At 38.7% G+C, this 21,879-nt stretch overlaps 1 protein-coding gene across 1 annotated transcript; it reads right to left on the reverse strand.

Moving 5' to 3' along the window:
• Positions 1-19,112: 19,112 nt before the first annotated feature.
• Positions 19,113-21,154, reverse strand: LOC115783484 (thyrotropin-releasing hormone receptor). The gene is made up of 2 exons (XM_030734319.1): positions 20,378-21,154; positions 19,113-19,502 (listed from the first exon to the last, which is right to left on the reverse strand). The coding sequence occupies exons 1-2, from the start codon at positions 21,152-21,154 to the stop codon at positions 19,113-19,115; spliced, it is 1,167 nt and encodes a 388-aa protein (XP_030590179.1).
• Positions 21,155-21,879: the final 725 nt, after the last annotated feature.

Below are 21,879 nucleotides of genomic sequence, written 5' to 3' on the forward strand. Positions count from 1 at the left end.
TCCTAAGAGCCATCACCGAGCCCTTTACTACCATCATCTACATCATTACAATCTTGGGACTACACTACTATTATATGTACATCACACTGGTCAGGCTCAGGTGTAACAACCTCGTAACAGTATGTGCAATATTACATATTTTATTTATAGAGGCTGACATAATTCTCTCATGTCATTTCTGTGTGCAATAACCTGCAGACATCAGGTGCAATATTCTTATTTATTATTTTATTTTATTTATACAGTGCCTGACTTAATGCTCCTATCAGAGTACTTTGCCATTATTGTAAATTTGGACAGAGGGGTGTGTTGAATGTGCGTGTGTGGGAATGGGTGTAACTACATATTTTTATTTGGCATGATTGCACAAGTCTGTGAGGATGTGTAATTGTTTTTTGCATGCATTGTTATCTGGCGTGATTGTGTGGAAATGTTGTTTTGGGTGTATACAGTAAATTTTGTAAGTGCAATGATAATAAAGCATGCTGATTCTAGTAAAATGTTTTGTATTACTTAGATTTTTGCAGTACTGATCTGATGTTAATAAAGTTTCATATATGTAATCTCTTTGTTTATAAGTTTAGTTCAGCTACCCCCTGCAGTCAATTGTTAGCTGACTATAAAGGGCTGCATAGTAACAGCAGGGGCTGCTGAAACCACATGCCACATGTGATCATTGGTGTTTGTAGTTTGGTTTGTTGTGTTTTGGGTCTCATTGTTGGTGAATAAACACTTGGTTCATCTGCACCTCATTTCTGCCTGAAGGCTTCCGCTTTAACCCAGCCACTACTATTTATTCTCATGTGTCATGTGACAAATGTTTTTTTTTTCTTTCTATCTTTCTTTACACACCCCAATTAGCACCAGCCCTCCTGTGGTCCTTGATATACTCACCTGTGCACACAGAATCTATGAAAACATGCAGGTAAGCCTGAAGTGCATAGAACAGAACACATAAAGGCCATGGTTTAAAGTGACATCAACCCTGTCAGGTCTAAGTCATCATCAGTAAACTGATACACATCAAAATTTTGTTTTCCTCTAAAAGAAAAAGAAAAGGGTCTGGGATCATCACTGATGATGACTCGCAGGGGTTTCATGCTTCTGTGTTAAATCTACACTGTAGATAGGCTGAAATCACGAACCACTCTGAAATCCTACAATGTAATCTACACCATAACCCTACATGTACTTCCTTAGAAATCCAACTACATTGTGACCAGGTTTGGGTGAAACACATTCCAAAGTAACACATTACTGTAATCACATTACATTTTCAGTAATGTGTTTGAATGTGTTAGAAAGAAAGAAAGAAAGAAAGAAGTGTAGCTTTTTCTTCCTGCACACTTGCACTACAATCAGTGATTTTGGTTCCTGTGCAGGGAAGAGGAAAATGGTGGAGCAGTGTGCAACCTTTGGGGAGTGGAGATATGGGCATTATTTTATTTTATTACACGAAACTACAAGAGTGCGATGGTAATGTGCAAACTCTATCCATGACAGAAACAACTACTGCTAACACAACTTTGCCACTTAGCAAGCATTTGTACAGACAGCATGCTAACACAAAACTAGCCAAGACCACAGAATGATGTTAAAGCTGAGTTTATACCAACCCAGCAGTCAGATCAGGTAACAAGGTTCAGCAGGTAACAAAGGCAGTAATGAAGAGTCAGGCTTATAGGATTATAGCCTCCATTTCTACTTGCTTTGAAGCCTCTTTGGGCTGGCTTTCAACTTTGCTTTTTGTTGTCAGTTTTGTATTCATGCATAAACACTAAAACAAAGATCGCACGCATGTCTCATTAGGCCAGGGATTTGTGTTGGTGTGAGACTGTAGACTTTACATTGTTAACTTGTTATCTGAGAATGCATTTCAGGTCATGTTACACAGTAGCACAAAAATAATGTAACATGTAGTGACGTAGTGCGTCACTTTTAAGAAAAGTAGCAAGTAATGTGTAACACTTTTGTTGAGTAACCACCCCAACTCTGCATGTCATATTGACACAGCCTGCAATTATTGTGATTGGCCTGTTCGATACTGTTGAGTCCTCCTATATTTCCGGCTACATTTTTGCTGCAGTTTTTGAATTTATCAGTAGGAGAATAAAAATTATTATTTTAGTATAAGGAATAAAAACCATAGCCTCAATATAAGGACTCACAGATGATGGAAGTATCAGAATGGATGTGAGGGAATGCACAAAGAAGTGAAAAAACTTGAGGGAATCAATATTTTTTGCCGATTGGGGAAGTGGGGGGAGGGGGGGGGGGGTGTTTGACCACAACAAAGAGTGGGGACCCAGGAGGGAAAAAAGCCCTGGTGTTTAATTTGTTTCCATTGTGGCTGGCACTGCATATAAAACACAGGGACATGACCACAAGGTAATAAATGCATAATGCACCACAAACAAGTGTGAATGATGGCAAAATAATAATATAAGGATTCATTCTATACCCTCAGACTTTTGCACAATAAATTGTAATTCCTGCATAGTCATTTCCACATATCCTGTTTCCTGTACTGCATTTTTGTTCAAGATCAAGCATTTAATGACATTTCATATCCCCACAGCACATATGCACTCTCCCTCCACCAAATGTAATTTTTATACAAAAGAATGAAGTTCACAGTTCCTCTTGGTTTTGGAAATGTGATTTAAGGAAATGATTAAACTGGTCTTTAGTGATCTCATATACAGTATGAACAGGTAATGAATTCCAGCTTCTTGTAGCTTGTGTACTGTTTTCTGTATCTTGTCTTCACCAACCTGCAAGTCTGCAAACCTTCTTTCTATTGCACATTCTGTTTGACAGTGATGTTGACTTATCTGCCTGAAAACAGCCTTCAATTCTGTCAATATGAGCCAATTTTATTGATAAGTCTTCTCAGGAAATTTTTTACTGTAAGGTAAAGACCCCACAATATTATAGAGAAAAACCCAGTGATTCAAAAATCCCCTGTGAGCAATACTTGGCAACAGTGAAGAGCAACAAAAAGCAGCGATACAGGCAAAAGAAAAATTATAGAAAAAAAAATCCTCCTCTCCAGGGGCGTATAAAAAATGCATTCATAGCACCCTACTGATGTTTCTGTTACTGCCAAAGAGACGAAAATGTGATCCATCAATTCATGAGAACTTTGAGTGTGATTTTTTAATGACTGTTCTGATAGCAGAGTAAGGCATATTGATCAGTGCCCACTGTTTCTAAGAGAGCCTTGTTTACCACAGGAATGGTTTGAAAAGCCACTAAAAAGGGGTTTCAATAGTTGTATGAATTTTACATGGTCAAATTATACATAGAATTTAATTCCTTTATAAAAAAATTAATTTCTTAAATCACACTGGGTGTGATTTGATGACTCCTCCCTTCTTTTGCAAGTGATAGTCATCACTATGTAACTCTGCCATACATAGTTTTATTTCACAATGATTTTGATTTACTGTGATTTTTTTCCCCTCAGACAACAGTGCATGCTCGCAACATTACTTAGTTTGGCCTACTTTTGTAATTTGTATGCACTCTGTGTTGTTGTTGCCTCAGGCTCAAAAATCCCCTGAAAAAAGAAAAAGATTCAGCTATTATGTTACCTATGTTACCTAAACTGTATCAGTGGTCATGCATTTTAATATAATTTTTTTTTCCATTTAATCATATATAAAGAACACCAGAACCCATTTGACACTTAAGATAATAACAGTTCATCAACACATGATATAAATGAAAACAGTTTTTTTTCCTGCAGGTGCTCCTGACTCGGTGACACTGAGTATGCGTGACCACTCTGAAGAATATCCATCCCTCTAATCCTCTGTAGCCGAGCTGAGACAGCTCAGGAACATGTTTGGCCACAGACTTATCCAGACGTGTGCCTCAATACGCTCAGGGGGCTCCTCTGTGCCATCAGCCATCAGACTCCACAGCACAGCACCCATCACATACAGACAACACTGACTCACAAACATGCACCACTCATCGTCACAGATACTACACATACAAACAGAATTGTACCCTATGCATGTATATGCATTTAAGGATTCCAGTTTATCATGCTTAATTTTACCTTTTGTTGAACAGGTATTTATGGACATTTCATATTTGATGCTCATGCTGCTGTATCAGTTTGAATGTCTCCTCTGGGGACTCAGTAAAAGCACATGAGTGAGCACATGTGAGTTGGTTGAAAACATTGTCTGCTGCGTATTCACATTATGCAGCAAACATGTATAAGATGTCCTCATGCAGTTAAGCAGAGCTGGAGATGCACAAACAAGACAAACACCTGCACATTTGAATCTACCCTACCCATGTTAAATGACCTGATTTACCAGGTTAAATTAGGCTTTTGTATGCTTAATATTTTTATTTCACTAAATCTATAAATAATAATATTGATTTAAACAAGCATACAGCAGGGCCTCAGAAAAGTACAATGTACACCACCCTAATTACCATTTATCAGCACTGACATGTTTACAGTGTGTAACAATAAAAGCTTTCCACATCTGCTGAAGCATTCATATGCATTCATGCCCCATGTTCAATACTACATCTATAACTTCACATATTTATACACATCTTCTGACATGTTGAAAACATGCCTGGGCAGCAGTCATATAGTCCAAAGAATATCTACTCTGCCTTTTCCTAAACATTTTTTTCTTTTTTAACCTCAATGGAAATCATCAAGAGGTCAAGGAAAGAAATGATGAAAGGAGACCAGCAGGGCTCAGAGAATCAGACTGGACTCATGCAAACCTGCTTAATAATGTGACTACTGATGCTGTTGATGTGTATCTGGAGTGGTGCTGGGATGGCACTGCCTCCCCCAAAGTTCACCCAAAATGCCCATGATAAGAAGCAGATTTTAATCAGAGCTGCTTAATGTTCACAGTTCATCTGTGGACATTTTCTGATATTCAAAGTTCAACTCATATTATCAGGTTATGGCATGAAATGAAAAGGACATTATTAAATTACATTTAACAGACACACTGTCATGAAATATTCTGCGTGTGGCAGGTTAGGACCCCAAAATGCAGACTCCGGAGACAGAATGTAAACTCAAAAAAACCTCGGCTTTATTGCTGGAAACCATGGAAGACAAAACTGGATGGGGCCAGCAAAACAAGTTTCAAAATCACTGGAAGGTCGGAGAAACACGGATGGAGAGCACACAATGGAGGGACCAGATGACGTCAAACATGTAACAACCTGACAAAGAACTGATGAGAACATAGACGATATACAGGGTTTGGACAATGAAACTGAAACACCTGTCATTTTAGTGTGGGAGGTTTCATGGCTAAATCGGACCAGCCTGATGGCCAATCTTCATTAACTGCACACAGTGATGGTTAAATTAGCAGGGTAAGAGCACAGTTTTGCTCAAAATATTGCAATGCACACAACATTATGGGTGACATACCAGAGTTCAAAAGAGGACAAATTGTTGGTGCACGTCTTGCTGGCGCATCTGTGACCAAGACAGCAAGTCTTTGTGATGTATCAAGAGCCATGGTATCCAGGGTAATGTCAGTATACCACCAAGAAGGACGAACCACATCCAACAGGATTAACTGTGGACGCAAGAGGAAGCTGTCTGAAAGGGATGTTCGGGTGCTAACCCGGATTGTATCCAAAAAACATAAAACCACGGCTGCCCAAATCACGGCAGAATTAAATGTGCACCTCAACTCTCCTGTTTCCACCAAAACTGTCCAAAAGCCCCAAAGAAGCGTACCACCCAGACTGTTGCATGCCCAGAGTGAAGCATGGGGGTGGATCAGTGATGGTTTGGGCTGCCATATCATGGCATTCCCTTGGCCCAATGCTTGTGCTAGATGGACTACCAAGGACTACCGAACCATTCTGGAGGACCACGTGCATCCAATGGTTCAAACATTGTATCCTGAAGGCGGTGCCGTGTATCAGGATGACAATGCACCAATACACACAGCAAGACTGGTGAAAGATTGGTTTGATGAACTTGAAAGTGAAGTTGAACGTCTCCCATGGCCTGCACAGTCACCAGATCTAAATATTCATGAGCCACTTTGGGGTGTTTTGGAGGAGCGAGTCAGGAAACGTTTTCCTCCACCAGCATCAGGTCGTGACCTGGCCACTATCCTGCAAGAAGAATGGCTTAAAATCCCTCTGACCACTGTGCAGGACTTGTATATGTCATTCCCAAGACGAATTGACGCTGTATTGGCCGCAAAAGGAGTCCCTACACCATACTAATAAATTATTCTGGTCTAAAACCAGGTGTTTCAATTTCATTGTCCAACCCCTGTACACACACCAGGAACTGGGCTAATGGGAAACAGCTGGGAGGGAAACACAGGAAGCAAAACTAAACATAAGGACCAAAGACATACCAAAATAAAACAGGAACTAACAAAACACAAGGACTAGAGCTAGGGCACATGAACAGGATAAACAATAAACACACAAACATCCACAATCAATGAACACATGGGGAATCAAAACCAGGAGCCTAACACAAGGAAAACAACATAACACCTATATCAAAATATCAAAAACAAACATAAAGCACTGGGCCAGAGGCCCAGGACCATGACACACCCTTGTCAGTAATATTGGTCCTCTGTTTTCATGAACAGTGAGATGCATTAAATTATTGGATGGCATTATGTCCTTTCTTTTCATGAAGAATGGCCCATTGTATCCTCCGGTAAAGGATATAATAAAAGAAGCACTGAAACACATTTCCTAAATATTAAGAGGATTACACCAGCTCTTATTATGGCTGACATACAGATACTTCCAGGTTACTTCATGTGGTCAGGAACCTTCCTAAGCAAAATTAACTATTTGACCAGAAATACACTATTCATCCTCGTTTTCTGTTTAATTTTCCCTGTTTGATCTCTGTGTGTAGTAGTTGGGCATTCTGATCACTTGCTCTCACAGCTCCTCTTAATCAGTATGCACACCTGTGGCTCATCTACTCATCATCATGCATAAAAGCTACCATGGTTTTTAAGCCACTCTCACATTGTTTTCACTACTTCACTGTTAACCATGCCGGGCCTCTTGCTCTGATGCAATTTAGTTTTGCTCTTAAATCTCGATTATACTTTCCACAACAGCGAGTCTGCTGCTGTCCACTTGGGTGTGCTCATGTCTGAGTGATGTAAATTTTGTCATCAGATGGTGAGCACAAGGGTTCGTGTGCCTGCCTGTTTTTTGTGACCACGCAGAATTAGCCACAGAGAATTTACATTATAATGTACATAAACAGGATTGACTACTGGGCTGTCACGTCTCCAACTGTATGCGTCAGCAATGGAGTATAATCTAGACTTTTGGTATAAGTCACTGATCAGCGCTTGTCTTTACAACATTTCCAATCTTTGCAGACATGGAAAGTCTAATGGGGGTACATTATGGAGGACATTATGGTCCAGTGGTGGTAGCATGTTAGCAGCTTCAGAAGGCCTGTGTACCTGCAGAGAGCACCTGTTGTCAGAAGGGGAAATGTCAGAAATGGGTGGTGCTGCAGTTGTGGAGAAGAGTGAAGGGACACACAAAGAAATGAAGCTAAATTCAATTTTTTTTTTTTTTTTTCAAAAAACAACAACAAAAACTTGCAACAATGAAAAGTGTCCACTGCAGCTACTGACTGTACTTTCATACAGTTTCCCCTCCTATCTTCCGGAACATGCGTCATCCACGTCAAGCAACATGCAGTTGTGATTTTGGAGGACTGCACAGGAGTATATCTGCGTTGGTTGGTTGGTTGGGCTCTCCATAGACAAATACCTCAACAAATGGAAACAATTGTGGTGCTATTGACTAATTAAACATTAGCCAACCTCCATTCTTACCAAATCCCTGCAGCAAGAGGACTACATGAAAAGACTCATTGATTTGTAACATCTGGCAACATCTGTGTTTTCGTGTGAGTCCAGAAATTTCAGTCACAACAAGTTTCATCTAATTTGGTAATTTTTCTAATTTGACCAAAACAATATCTATAAGTAATATTTACAATGAAATTGCCTCTGAAATATGCAGTGATGTGTGTTGTGATGCACCAGTTCCAGTTAATCAATTTTGGAAGGATTTTATCTGAAACAAGTGAAGACGTTAAATAAAGGCACAGCTTAAACATCCTGTATTTGTGATGGTTGCACAGGCAAACACAAAGACTCATTCAGCTCCTGTAAACATGCACGGTATATTACTGCACACTTCTTATTCATCATTACTTTAATCTATAGAGCAGGAATCAAGGTCAGGCTGTCTCATAGCAACCTCTCCATAACCTCCACATTCAGGGAGGTCTCTGATGCTAATAGGCCCTGATTCCGAGAGACTCAGGGTAGGAAAACCCATGGTGAGATGTACACTGAAAGAATATACAGTTTATTTCCAAGCAGTATGAATATATGTACTGCTAAGATGGAAAAACTGAGCCTGTTTGATGAAGAGAAGGAAGTCAAATATATCTGATTTTTTTTTTTAATTTTGTCTACCAAATATACAGGTTTGTTCATATGAAAAAAAGTAAATGAAGAAGGTCCAACAACAAAACTGGCAAAAAAAAAAAGTCAGACATTGAATATCTGTCAGTGTTTCCTCAAGCATATAAACATATTCTTTAAATATTTAGAGAAATTAAAAAGATAAAAGTAAATGGATTAATTCATAGAGTTATAAGATCTTGCTATTCTCAGCCCTGCATCACTTTGAGGCAGCCTCCATGATTTAGTAAATTGGGGAGCTGTCCACAGAATTGTAATGTTGCCATGAAGTTTGCTCTTGCCTTAAATGGTCATGTGGTGAGGTGAGGAAGAGACCCAAATGCAGGGCACTGGTGCAGGCAAAAGGCAAAACTCAGGAAAATAAAATCCACAAGTAAAATTAAAGGTGAATTACAAAAGACAAAAACAGGACTGTGTACACACTGTGTACATAATGAGACCCAGGTGGGAACAGGGTACTGGTGGAGACAAAGTAAGGTGCTCAAGCACAAAGGAGGGAACTCAAAGACACAAGACACAAAGGAAAATAATTACCCAAATACAGCAGGAATATGGAGGCGCGAACACACACAGACAAGTCAAAACACCGGGATGATAAACATGTTAGGAATTAAAATAAAATCAAAACAGGATCAAAGAACCTGTTTTTTGCAAATTGATGTGTATTCAGAAATCATGTTTAACATCAGTTAAGGAAGGCCACAAGGTCAATCCCAGCAGATGAGTGGAAATGCCAGGCCACATCAGCTGATGTGATCACACTTTAGTGCAGCCAGTTGGTAAATCTTGAATAGGGTATGCTGCTTAAGATGTTTTAACATGCCCAATCCTGCTGCACATCTGCAAGTCACTAAGCAACCTGCCTTCACCTGAGTGCCTCCCTTCACTGTGTCTCAGTTTTACAGGTGTTGCTATTTCTCTCCCCCCTTCACCTTTCCATATATTGAAGGGCAGGGAAGTCCCACAATGGAGCCATATCGCCAAAGATAAATTACTACTTGGTGGGTTTGACTGAGTTAGCCATTTAAACTTACTGTTTGCCAAATAACCTTTATTTTATAGACAATCCCTGGAAAAATCAGAGCACCATTGCAGCTGTTTTAAAATACTAGCAATTAGGTTCTTCAAAGGTAAGCTGTAAATTGAGATTTTGGAAGCATATCAATATTAACAATGTTTGAGTAGTAAATGGCACTCTTAAAATGAAATGACAGTAAATATGGTGCACTTGTAAATTGTGAGCGATTTCAAACAGACAGTGGGAAAAGTACCAACAGTAACAGCTCTGAGGCCAGCTCACTCAAGTTTATAAATTCAAGTTTATTTCCAACTTCTAGTTTGCAGCTCTGAGATTACATTAGTTTTGAACTTTTGGCTGCTGTCAAAATATTTTATTGTTAAGATTATCTTGTTTATTTTGTAATGTTAACGTGAAATTTGATGAAAAGTTGTCACTTGGTGTATGCTCTGTGCAGTTAGAGACTTGTATCTTTAGGTGAGCAGTATGTTAAAGCCTGTGGTGTTGTGTCTGCCATGATTATGGCAATGATAGCATAACAGCACACAATCTGATAGTGAGCATAAATCCTGTCATCTAGATTTACTTGGAAGTGTTTTCATAGCCACCAGCTGCAGAGAGGCTCTGCTGAGGAAAGGAAATCAATTATGTTGGTGTCACGATTCACTGCTTTTTTTAATGTGTGCATTGCAAGAATACTGGATTGTTTGAGTAACTTTTTTTTGTTTTAAAACACTATGTTGATCCTTGTGCAAGTTGATCTTCTCACATAATAAAGTGCCAGTCTATTTACATTTTAATGGATTTAAGAAAAAAAAATGTAAATGTAAATTTATACATGCCTCACTGCTTTGAATATGATCAAGTACGTACCTGTCTAAAAGTCAGTGAGAGAAAAACTGATTTTTTTTAGTGCTCTGCTCCAGCAGGCTTCAGAGACCAGTCTGGCAGGCTGTTGGATTGCAACATAAACATGTATATTAAATATTAATTCATGTTTAATGCATTTTCATTGTCATTTCATAACAGCATTTTATGGTTTAAAAAGTTATATAAGAATACAAGTTCTTGGTAGCAGGTGTTTAAATCGTTGATGTTCTGCTTCTTAAAGCTACAGCTGCTGAATTTGATAAAGATATAAAAAACAGTGTCTTACATTTGACTACATCTACAGTGTTTTAGCAATATTTCTATATTTGCAATTAGAGTATTACAGTATTTTTCTACCACTCACATGTTGTCATGATCCACAGCATTATTTCTATAGTTTAATCTGCACATTGGAATTGCAGTTATATAAAAAGAAAAGACACCCCCTAATATACTAAGGTTTTACATATCAGGGCACAGGTTCAAAAATTAAATAAATATAACCTCAGATGAACACGACCACCTGACATATTACACAGTGTCATTATGTAAGAAAAACTAAGCCATAAGCGCTGAAGCCAAGTCAGTAAAACTAAGACCAACCATACTGCTTCCATAGGAACTAAGAAGGCAAGTAGATGATCAGCAATAGTAATCACCTCTATAAAAGCAGAAGATTTGACTGTTTGCTGTCTGGAGCTTTCAGGTGTATTTTAATATAATGCCAGGGAGGAAAGCAGCAGTGATCTTAAAGAAGCAGTTGTCGCTGGAAGGGTTATGAGGCCATTTCCAAACAATTTAAAGTCCATCATTCTACAGTGAGAAAGCTTATCCACAAATGGAAAACATTAAAGACAGCTGTCAGCTGTTTTAGGAGTGGATTTCCAAGAATATTCCAAGATGAGACTGTGCAATGTTCAGAGAAACTACAGAAAGCCCAAGAGCTACATCTCAGACTCTACAGGCCTTGTCCAATGTCACGTGACAGCATGCTCTTTTAAAGGACTCTTATAATTCCCCTCAAAACACATGCGGACATACTGATTTATTCAAAAACTTCTCTCTAAATTCACTGTGAAATCTACACAGCGCTGACAAAAAGACAATATAAGACACAGCTTGCACAATGACATTCTGCTGGTAAAAAAACAAAGAAAACTAATAAATTCCTGGTTGGCTTTATACGCTTACTAATGCTTGCAGCTGTGGCTTAAGTCCATTCACACAAGACCAGCACAATGTGACTTGTAAGGAAGCTTGACCTTCAGAATAAAAGCACCATAATTTGAGCTAAATAAAATAAAAAGGTACAAATTAAATAATTGGAAGAGAGAAAAGAGAAATCTAATGAAATCTAAATTATGTAAACAATATGGCAGTTACAACTGTATACCTTAAATATTTGCATACTGTGTTGCACACTTGCACAGACACTGAGCATGTGTGCGTGTATCTCAAACATCAGCTTGGCTAAGTTCAGCTCCTTTCTCATCTTGGAAACTTGGTGCCAACATTCAAAAACTTGAAGAGCTTTTGTTCTCGCTCCTTTTTTTTTTTTTAAAGAGAAAGGACAATATTTTAAAGTTCGAATTGTGTTTATGTATTTATATTTTTTTCTTCGAGACCTTCAGGGTGTTTATTTTTGTGCACGTCAGACTTCTTTGAAGAACAAAACAAAAGCAAAAGTTTTGCTTTGAGGGTGTTAAAAGTGTTAGATGTACTAAAACCCATCTCCTGCCTTCCTGCTTCATGTCACAATAAAGTCTGGACTCTGCACTTTGTAGTTTTGCAAAGAGTTTCTAAGAGACCAATTCATTCAAACACAGGAGGATTAATGGATAAGAAAAAAAAATAAGCAGCCTCTTCATTAGAGTGTAATGGGCTTCCTGTTCAACACAGAACACTCTGGCTGTCCTTTGATTATTTATGTTGATACCAAGAAGACAAGAGCTCTTGACAGTCGTATGTTATTAAATAAATGAATAATAACAAATGAACAAATTATTCATCCTGGCAGAAGAGCGGCTCCATGTTCTCCATTATCAAAAGGGCTTAAGGGTTTAAAATATAAAATACTTGCTGATGCCTGTTCTCTCTATATTCATCTGATTTATGCATGATTTTTACAAAAAAGGCTTGGTCTGATAAGAGCTTTGAGATTCATATGCAAAACAAATACAACTGTATTTGGTTCATTTCTTAATCACATTAAGATATTTTCCCTTACATCTGTTATGTTTATTGAATATAAGGGTTGTAAATTAAGAGTGCTCTAGACATGAAATGATGAAACCTTGATATTAGACATTGCCAAAGTGCCAGATAACAATGTCAGTCTATGTACAAGTAATTGCTGTGAGCTAAAATCCTAGGCTTCAGACACTAATCTCTACAATTAAATCTGTATGATGTCGCTGATCACGTCATCCCTTCATGACTACAGTGTACCCATCTTCTGATGACAGTCAACAGATCTCAATCCAACAGAGCACCTTTGGGATGTGGTGGGACTAGAGGTTGGCATCATGATGTACAACCAACACATCTGCAGTACTGCATGATCTCATCATGTCATTATAGCACCAAAACAACTTTATCAAAGGCAAGTTAGTTATTTTCCTTTTGTGGCTAGGATGTGGAGAGAGAGGTGGAGTGTAACTGAGTGTGTGTGTGTGTGTGTGTGTGTGTTAGACACCAGGAAAATTGGAAAAAAAAAAAAAAAAAAGATTCACTCAGATCAAAATAGCAGCCCAGCCAAGTAACAAATTAATAGTTATCAGGAGTGTCCAGGGGTGCTACCCACCAAATGTGCTTCACTGAAACTAAAAGCGTCTTACACTTGTCCCAGTGTTTTCACTCACATGGATAAATGTGGAGAGGAGACCCCACCAATCATTAATAAGTTAAAGCATTTAATCAAACCAAAATAGATTAAACAAGCCTAAACAAGACTGCAGCAAGGGAGAGCTATAACAAGAAGGAGGAAAAACACATATCCAGGGCCCACTGTACTACTATCCTACTTGCCACCATTGGTTCTATTAAACAGCCAATCAACCATCAGGAGAAATTAACCTGTTCCACTAACATTACGGTCAGACAATAACAGAAAAGGAAACACCAGAAGTGCTCCAAAAGCTAATCTAAACACATTAACTCCATTTTCCACGTACTTGTGACCATCACTGCCACTTGCAACCAAGATGAGAGCCAAAATACCAGGAGAACCTGAACAACAGGCCACAGGTGCGCCCTATAATCAGGCTTTGATTAGGAAGATGGGGGAGGAGTCAGTGTTCAAGCTGCATTCACAAGCACTACGCAGGAGTAGAATATTTTCCACAATGAATTCCACTATACTTCTTTATGCTTTATCCTAGGCTAATCTAACTCTGCAAGCTTTAATATGATATTTAACTGAAAGTGAATTTTTAAAGTTAAGTAATCATTAAGTAATGCAGTGATTGATGGGCAGCTTCATGTAGTAAATTCAGACATTTCTGAAACTGCTAAAGTACAAAGTGGACTGGATTTTCAGCTATTATTCATTCCTATCTGTACCCATATAAGAGTAACTTAAATAATTTGTTTAATGAAGTGAAAAGAAAATCAGGGTGTATTTGAAGTGGTTGAACAAACACTCGGCTTTAAACCAGGGGACTGGAGTTTGAGCCTTTTGTTTGACCAATTTCATTCGCTGTTTGATTAAGTTCGGGCACCAAAACCACTTAGGGTTAAGAATGTTATGATTTGAGATAAAACTGCTCCCTGGATGACACCAGGTCACATTTTGCATGCACTTATTCACATGGCTGCTAGAAGTTACTTTACCAAAGGTTGTAGCAAAAGCGTGCACAAAAAACCCATGGGGTAGTTTTCTTTTGTTCATAAAGACTGACAAATGAAATGCTGAGTGGGAGATTACACTAAGGTAGAGAGGCTGTGTAACACAGGTTAGGAACTTCAATTCTGCATAAAAGCATTCTGCTTTACCTAATCTTTTTATTTTCACCTTTTAAAAACACTTCACTATTCTCTCAGTTGCATTTAAATTTGAAATGAGCTGCACTTCATTAACATTTTAATTTGGTGTGAAACAATGGCAGCTGTTGAGGTTTTTGCTTTGTTTTTTCTTGTTTTGGTGACATTAAATCATTGATGTTGTTAAAGGTTAAGTATTAAATAATTGGACACAATTTCTAATGGAGTGAAGAAAAAAGAAACAGACAGCCACCGCTCACCAACTAATGAACACTATTAACATGAAAACTGTCTGTTGACAAATCTGTTTAGGATGACAGACACACAAACCTCTGGAGGAAAATTTAAATAAAACGTTCTCAGTTGTCACTGAACAGTTTATGAATTGTTGAATTCCTTCACTGTTATATGGAGAGGGCTGCTTTCAATAAACCACCTCGCTGGTTACTTTCTGCAAGGGACTGAATGATCTGCTACTTGACAACTCTCTGTTAACAACTGCCAGTGCCAAGCAGAGCGTGTTGTCAAACAACAAGACAAAATGTGGTAACCTGCCATGATTTTTCAAACTTGTTGCTTTAAAAGAAATTATATCACTGTTGAATTTGGCCTGTGTTACTTTGAGTCATCTCTTTTGCATGTCTGGATAGTCTCTATGAAACCTGACAACAAGAAGCACACAAAGGTGTTTAAACTGCAGCCTGTGACCTTTCATCTCTTCCAGGAATTTATGTAGTTTTTCTGTTTGTCTTGTATAATTTTTACACACACACACACACACACACACACACACACACACACACACACACACACACACACACACACACACACACACACACACACACACACACACACACGTATGTTCTTTGTTGTGTAATGTTGGTAATATTCAGTGCTGGTTTACGAATGGGATGCCATGTGTGACCAATCTAGTGGCCAGCACGAGGAGAAGGTGCCAGGATGTTGTGGCTCTGTATGGTTCTTCCACATGCTACTGATGCTCTGTTTGTTAAATGAATAAAATGTTAAATTGCCATTATGTCTTGTTTCTTCAGACTCAATTATCCAATCCAATAAATGACACCTGACAAGAGTCAATAGCATAACAAGCCGTTTGCCATTGGTAAGGAAGATTTGGCAAGTTTTTCATGGGCGCAACTCACATAGTCAACTCTGCTGCTCAACCCACAAGTGTGGCACCATTTAGGGTGAAATAAATAGGCTAAGTTTATTTGGAAGCACTTCTATTTTCTTTTATGACAAATGGCATAGTATATTGCACAGTATTTATTCTCCAATTTATGTGAAAAGGGAACTTTTTTTGCCAGTTTTCTGGTCTGGAATGCTCAGGTGTGTGTTCACACAATATTAAAATTTACTCAGGAGTGGATGTCCCAGACAATTCACCCCAAGGTCAGACTGTGCAATGCTGAGAGGAACTGCAAAAAACCCAAGAGCTACATTTCAGACTCTACGGGCCTCAGCTAGCATGTTAAATGTTAAAGTTCATGACAGTACACGTAGAAAAAGATCAAACAAATATGGCTTGTTTGGAATGGAAAGCCTCTTCTCTTTAAAAACAAGATAGCAGTGTGGCTTAGATTTGCAAACTTCTGGAACAATGTCTTTTGGATAGACAAGACCAAAGTGGTGATGTTTGGCCATAATGCACTGCACCATGTTTGGTTAAAAACAAACACACTGCAGCATAATCGACATTACTGAACCCTAACACACACAAGACGCAGCATGTCCAAGCGAGTATAATTCTTTATTCTATATAACTTTATAACGATATAACTTTACACCATGCTTTCACACTATTGCCAGTCAGCTTCTGTGTATTTCGCCAGCTTTTTCGCTGCCAGCTTCTTCGCTGCCAGCTTCCTCGCTGCCAGCTTCCCTCCTTCTGTCACCTCATCCCAGCATGCTACTGTGAGAAATAGAAGAGGCATAATTAGCTGATGGCTGCAAGCCAGCCTCCCCTAGCACTGCCCCCTGAACCCACTTCTCTACCCCTTCCCTGCAGCTGAGCCACAAGCCACATCCTGCCACCACAACACCATATCAGTAACTGTTGAGCACAGTGGTGGAGGGGTGAGGATTTGGGGTTGTTTTTCAACCGGAGGATCTGGGCACCTTGCAGTCATTGAGTCAACCACGAACTCCTCTGCATACCAAAGCATTCTGGAGTCAAATGTGAGGCCATCTGTCCAGCAGCTAAAGCTTGGCCCAAACTGGATCATGCAAACAGGACAATGATCCCAAACAAACCAGCAAATCTGCTGGATTGCAGACATGCTGATTTCAGAATGGGTGAAAAAAAAGAATCAAGCTGTTGCAATGGCCTAGTCAAAGTCGAGACCTCAACCTCTTTGAAATGTTGTGATGTGCCCTCAAAAGAGCTGTATATAAATGAACGTCTGTAAACCTCAATGAACTGAAACAACATTTAAAGATCTTTAAATTTTGGCCCACCCAAATTGCTCCACAATGATGTAAGAGATTGATAAATCATACATTATTATCATATATACATACATATTGTTGATCCTTTTTTCGCACTTTAGAGCTCAGCCAATACCTTCTGGTGGTTCTCTTTGACTCTGTACTGCAGGTTTCTGTCGTCACTGATTCTTTTCTTCAGACTTTTATGATTCGTTATATTAAAACTCTGCATGTGGCATTAATCCATATACAGACACACATTGTGGGTGGAGATAGGTTACTTAATATCTATGAAAACTAACAACAGCTACAGTATGTGCTGCTTGAAATAATCTGTAGAATTACTTGTGATTCACCTTAACATAAGAAAATCTACATTAAATTCCTGTTTTCTAAAAGAAATACTTAAATAATATTATAGAGATGTATTTTAATTCAACCCACAAAACTGTCATAAAGAGAATGAATACAATTAGATATGTAAAGGGATTTGTTAATCCCAGTTCACAGGGAAATACAAGCCTGTTTACAAAATGCCATAGTCAAGTACAGAATAGATAATTGCAATATATTCAACAGACTGTGAAAATGTTTAATACATGGGCCTCACACTGGCTCTTTACATAATAGGTTGACAAATGGAGCTGCATATATTTAGGTGCAACGACATGCAGTGATACAGCTGGCAGCACACGACAACAGCAAGAAGATGAGGGAGAGTGCACACTTGTTGATGCCAGTTACCATCACAATATTTATTTAATAACATGTTTGCTGTTAGATCTCTTTTGGCTAAAATAGCAATTATATTTTAATGTTGTCAAAATTAAACTGACATGTTTGCCATCAGGATTTCCATGGTCGTTACCTCTTTCCTGCAGGAACTGTAATCATACAAGCTTGTCCTGCACACGAATTCCTAAAGAGTCAGGAATAATTTTGATAGATGGAGTGAGGAAAAAGATTTGGTTAGTTTTAGGTAGAATAAGCAAATTCAGAGAGTAGAAAATGGTGATTACTGGTGTATGAAGAAAAACATTTTTGCTACTACGTCACACTTGAAAAACTGTGAACACTCATGCAGGAATTCAAATATTCTGTCTCTATGGATCTCTAGTCATGTTGAAATAAGGATAGAAGCAATAGAAGCAATAGAAGATGCACTTACACTGATACAGTCTGATACAGTCTGATACAGTTATTACCCACAGCCAGAAATTCATTTTAAGCTCAGTTTGCTGATGCTGTCTGTATATATTGTGTTGTTTACATGCAATAAATGTAATAATCCTTGGTGAAAAAAGAGAGAAACAATGGACTGTGGTGTGTGTGTGTGTGGGGGGGGGCTGTTTGAGTGGCCTGTGGGTGTCTCATTGACACACACATAGGCCACTCCAGCCAGTTCAGCACATGAAGAGCAGAAGAGCAGTTGTTATTAACATTTGTAGAGCCACATGCTGCTGAGAATTAGCTGCAGAGAACTAGGTCTTGACAAAACTGGTTATCATAAAGCCTGGACAATGTCTTGAGGCAAAATAAAAACCCAAAGCATGAAATCCCCAGTGTGTCTTATTACAAAGCATTTGAAAGAACAAATACATTTTGTTTAACAGACATTGTAACAAGAGCAGCTGGAGTTGTCATACCTCCACCAAGACTAAAAATTCCCTCCACATCATGCATGAAAGGAGTCACTAAAAGATATATGGCTGCAAAATATTTTGTGAGATTTTCTTGAGATCATCAAGACAATGTCTCCCATTTTTTTCTAATTCAATGTGACATGCATTTGTGAAGACATGCTGCAAAATGCAGCAATAAAGATCGAAAAAGATTTGGATCTGGATCTGGAACATTCTCAAAAGTTAATAACTTCTAATTTGGGCTAAGCCCCACGTCTGGTAAAATCTGAATCCATCTATAACATTTTTGAGTAATCCTGCAAACAAACAAACCAAATCAATAAAATAACTTCCTTGGGCGAGATAACTGAGCTCATGAATGCTTGGGCTGATGTACTGTAATGTATTTACAACATAGGTGTTACAATACTGTGCCACAAAGTACCACAACTATAAGACCACACATGAAAATATAATTTCACAGCTGTTAAAAAGAAAATCGACAGTTTTCAGCGCATGCTTTTGTTTTTTACAGGTGCAAAGAACAGAGAACCTCAACATTTTCATAAATAATTTATCATGCACCCACAGCCTATAACAATGGATTCATCAAACACACACACTCAATGAAATGCTTCATTTGTTCACAAGATTTCATGAAGAAATGCTGACTGCTTCATCATCTGTCATGTTTGACCTGTGAGTGATGTGGTAACTGACGTCTTCTTGCTCTGTGACTGGCTCGTTGCACTCATGGGATGAATTCTTCATCACGCTGTAATACATCGGCACATTGTACTCAGCCTCCCTCTGTCCCCAGTGGCACTTGCAGAGCTTTTTGAATGCAACACGAAACTTCTGAGACATGAGATTATAAACGATGGGGTTGATGGCACTGTTGGTGTAGATGCACATCCGGCAGAAGAGCAGGAACCAGGTGTTGTGGTAAGGTGGGTCAATGAAGGAGTTGACCACCACCAACGTTCGGTAAGGCATCCAGAGCAAGGCGAAGAGGATGACCACTACAGCCAGCATCTTTGTTATCTATTGAGACAGCGGAGGAAGAAAATGAGGAATAACAATTAAGAAGATTGCAATTATCTGAATTATCTCAGCAGACATACTGCATGCCGTGACTCACAGTTGTACTGTCAAGTGAGTGTTGTAGAGGATGTTCAATGAGAATCAATGAGGCATACAAATAGCTCTGAGGCTGTGCATAAGGACAGAATAGGTCAGTTTGCAAACATGCTTGCGGTGAAAATCAAAGAACCTGTCAGCAAAAGTGATAAAGTCTGCTGTCATAGACAGGCAAATAATAGATAATATGTTGATATGTTGATCAGAGCACTGAGTTTAAATCCTTGAAGATATTCATAGTGTTTACTTTTGCTAATTAGTTCTGAACACACACAGTTCCTCCATCAGCTGAGGCTGATGAGACTATTTATACTTTCGCAGATAACCTTTTGATTATAAACCAAACATTTGGACAAATGAATTTGTTTGATGAACTGATTCCTTAAGCTAGATCAAAATGTAATGGAGGAACAAAACAATCACAGTACAGCCTGAGGGGGGTGTGAGTGGCCAATCCAAATGTCACGGCAATCGCTCTAATAGTTTTCTATTAGTTTCCTCAAAACCACAAATGCCAGCTTAGTGGTGGTGGCAGACACTGGTTTCCTCCCCTGGGAATATTAATTTATTGGCAGGATGTTGAATAATTTCAGTCTGGGACAGTCAAACCCATCCATAAAGCCATTTTGAACCCAAACAAGTACCCTATTAAGATTGAACCTTAGTCTTTTTTGACATTTTAAAGGATTTTTAATGACAACTACTCAGAAGATTCCCAAAAAATTGTTTTTACGTTTACTTTCTTTTTCCTCTAAACTGTTTTTATCGCTTTGCAGTACCTGTTTTCTTGCAGAGACTGCACCCTTGTTGACTTTGTTGGTGGTGTTAGAGTGCCCCTGATGAACTGACCCTCCTCCGGCTCGGTCGTTGAGATGCGACGGTAGAGGGCTCATGAACAAAATCCTGGCAATGAGCCCATACAGCACAGTGGCCACAATGAGCGGGATCACGTAAAACAGAGTGAAGTCAAGGAAATAAATTGGCATGTAGAGACTCCTGGAGACACGGTAGCCACAGGTGACAACCACCCCGTTGGTATAGACAGTCTCATCTGTGTCCACTAAAAAGAACCACATTGTGCAGTAGAGTGAGGTGAAGATCCAGACCCCAGCTATGATTCGCTTAGCTCGGGAAACAGTACATATGAACTGTGCCTTTATGGAGTGACAAATGGCAATGTATCTTTCAATGGTGAATGCTGTGATGGAGCAGGATGACACATTGATGCCCAGGTACTGAAGATAAGTTATACACAAGCATCCTGTGTAGCCATATATCCAGAAGGCTACAACATCAGAGATATTAGGCAGGCCTGCAGCCAAGAGCACAATGAGGTCTGCGACAGCCAAGCTGACAAGGTAACAATTAGTAGGGGTCACCATGTGTTTAGTGCGCAGTACAACCAGCACCACCATGATATTCCCAGCAATCCCAACTCCACAAATGAGCATTGTCAAAAATATTGTTATGACTTGTTCTTCAAGAGGGTTCAGAGGCATTTCTGTCAGGTTCACAACCCGACTGATATCGTGAAAGGTGGTCGTGTTGTTCTCCATCTTGCTCGATTCAATTAACCTTCAGGGGCGCAAAAAAAAGAGAATCCTCAAGACAGAAACATGGAGAAACAAAATTATTAGAAAACCACATTGTTGGCATTTAATATTACAATTCACTTTTTTGTAAAAGCCTGTATTTTATGTAATACTCCCTCTCCCAGCTGCAGTTTGAAAATGGTCTACAGATGCACCGATCTCAATAAAAGAGGCAACAATTCAAATTCAAACAAAAAAATCTGTACATAAAAAACATCTAAAGCTTTTCTGATATAAAAATATAATGTGTCTGTGTTTTGCAAAACATTAACAAATTGCAGTTGGAAAACAATGACATAAATAATAACCTAAATTCATTAAGTCCATAAGATTTGGGGGTAAATCATGCATTTTGTTAAGATTGTTAAAGTTACACTTTTGAAGAATAATACTGTACAATACTCATTCACCCCAAGCTCCTGGACTTGTGTTATAATTATTTAGGCACGAGGCTTGAACACATCACTTTGTGACAATTCAGGAAATGACGGATGCTGTAGAAGGTTCTATAAACAATAATATATTAGTAAAATAGTCCTAACAGCCACCAATGCACTCATTAAAGGTACCAAATTTCAAATGATGAAAATGTGCCATAATTATGGATCTAAAATGCCAAACCTGTGCCTTAATATATGCCAACATTGGCTTCATTCAGCTTATTATTAAACTTGGCTGACACATTGATT

The sequence above is a fragment of the Archocentrus centrarchus genome, chromosome 7 (genome assembly GCF_007364275.1).
Source record: "Archocentrus centrarchus isolate MPI-CPG fArcCen1 chromosome 7, fArcCen1, whole genome shotgun sequence".
Lineage (NCBI taxonomy): Eukaryota > Metazoa > Chordata > Actinopteri > Cichliformes > Cichlidae > Archocentrus > Archocentrus centrarchus.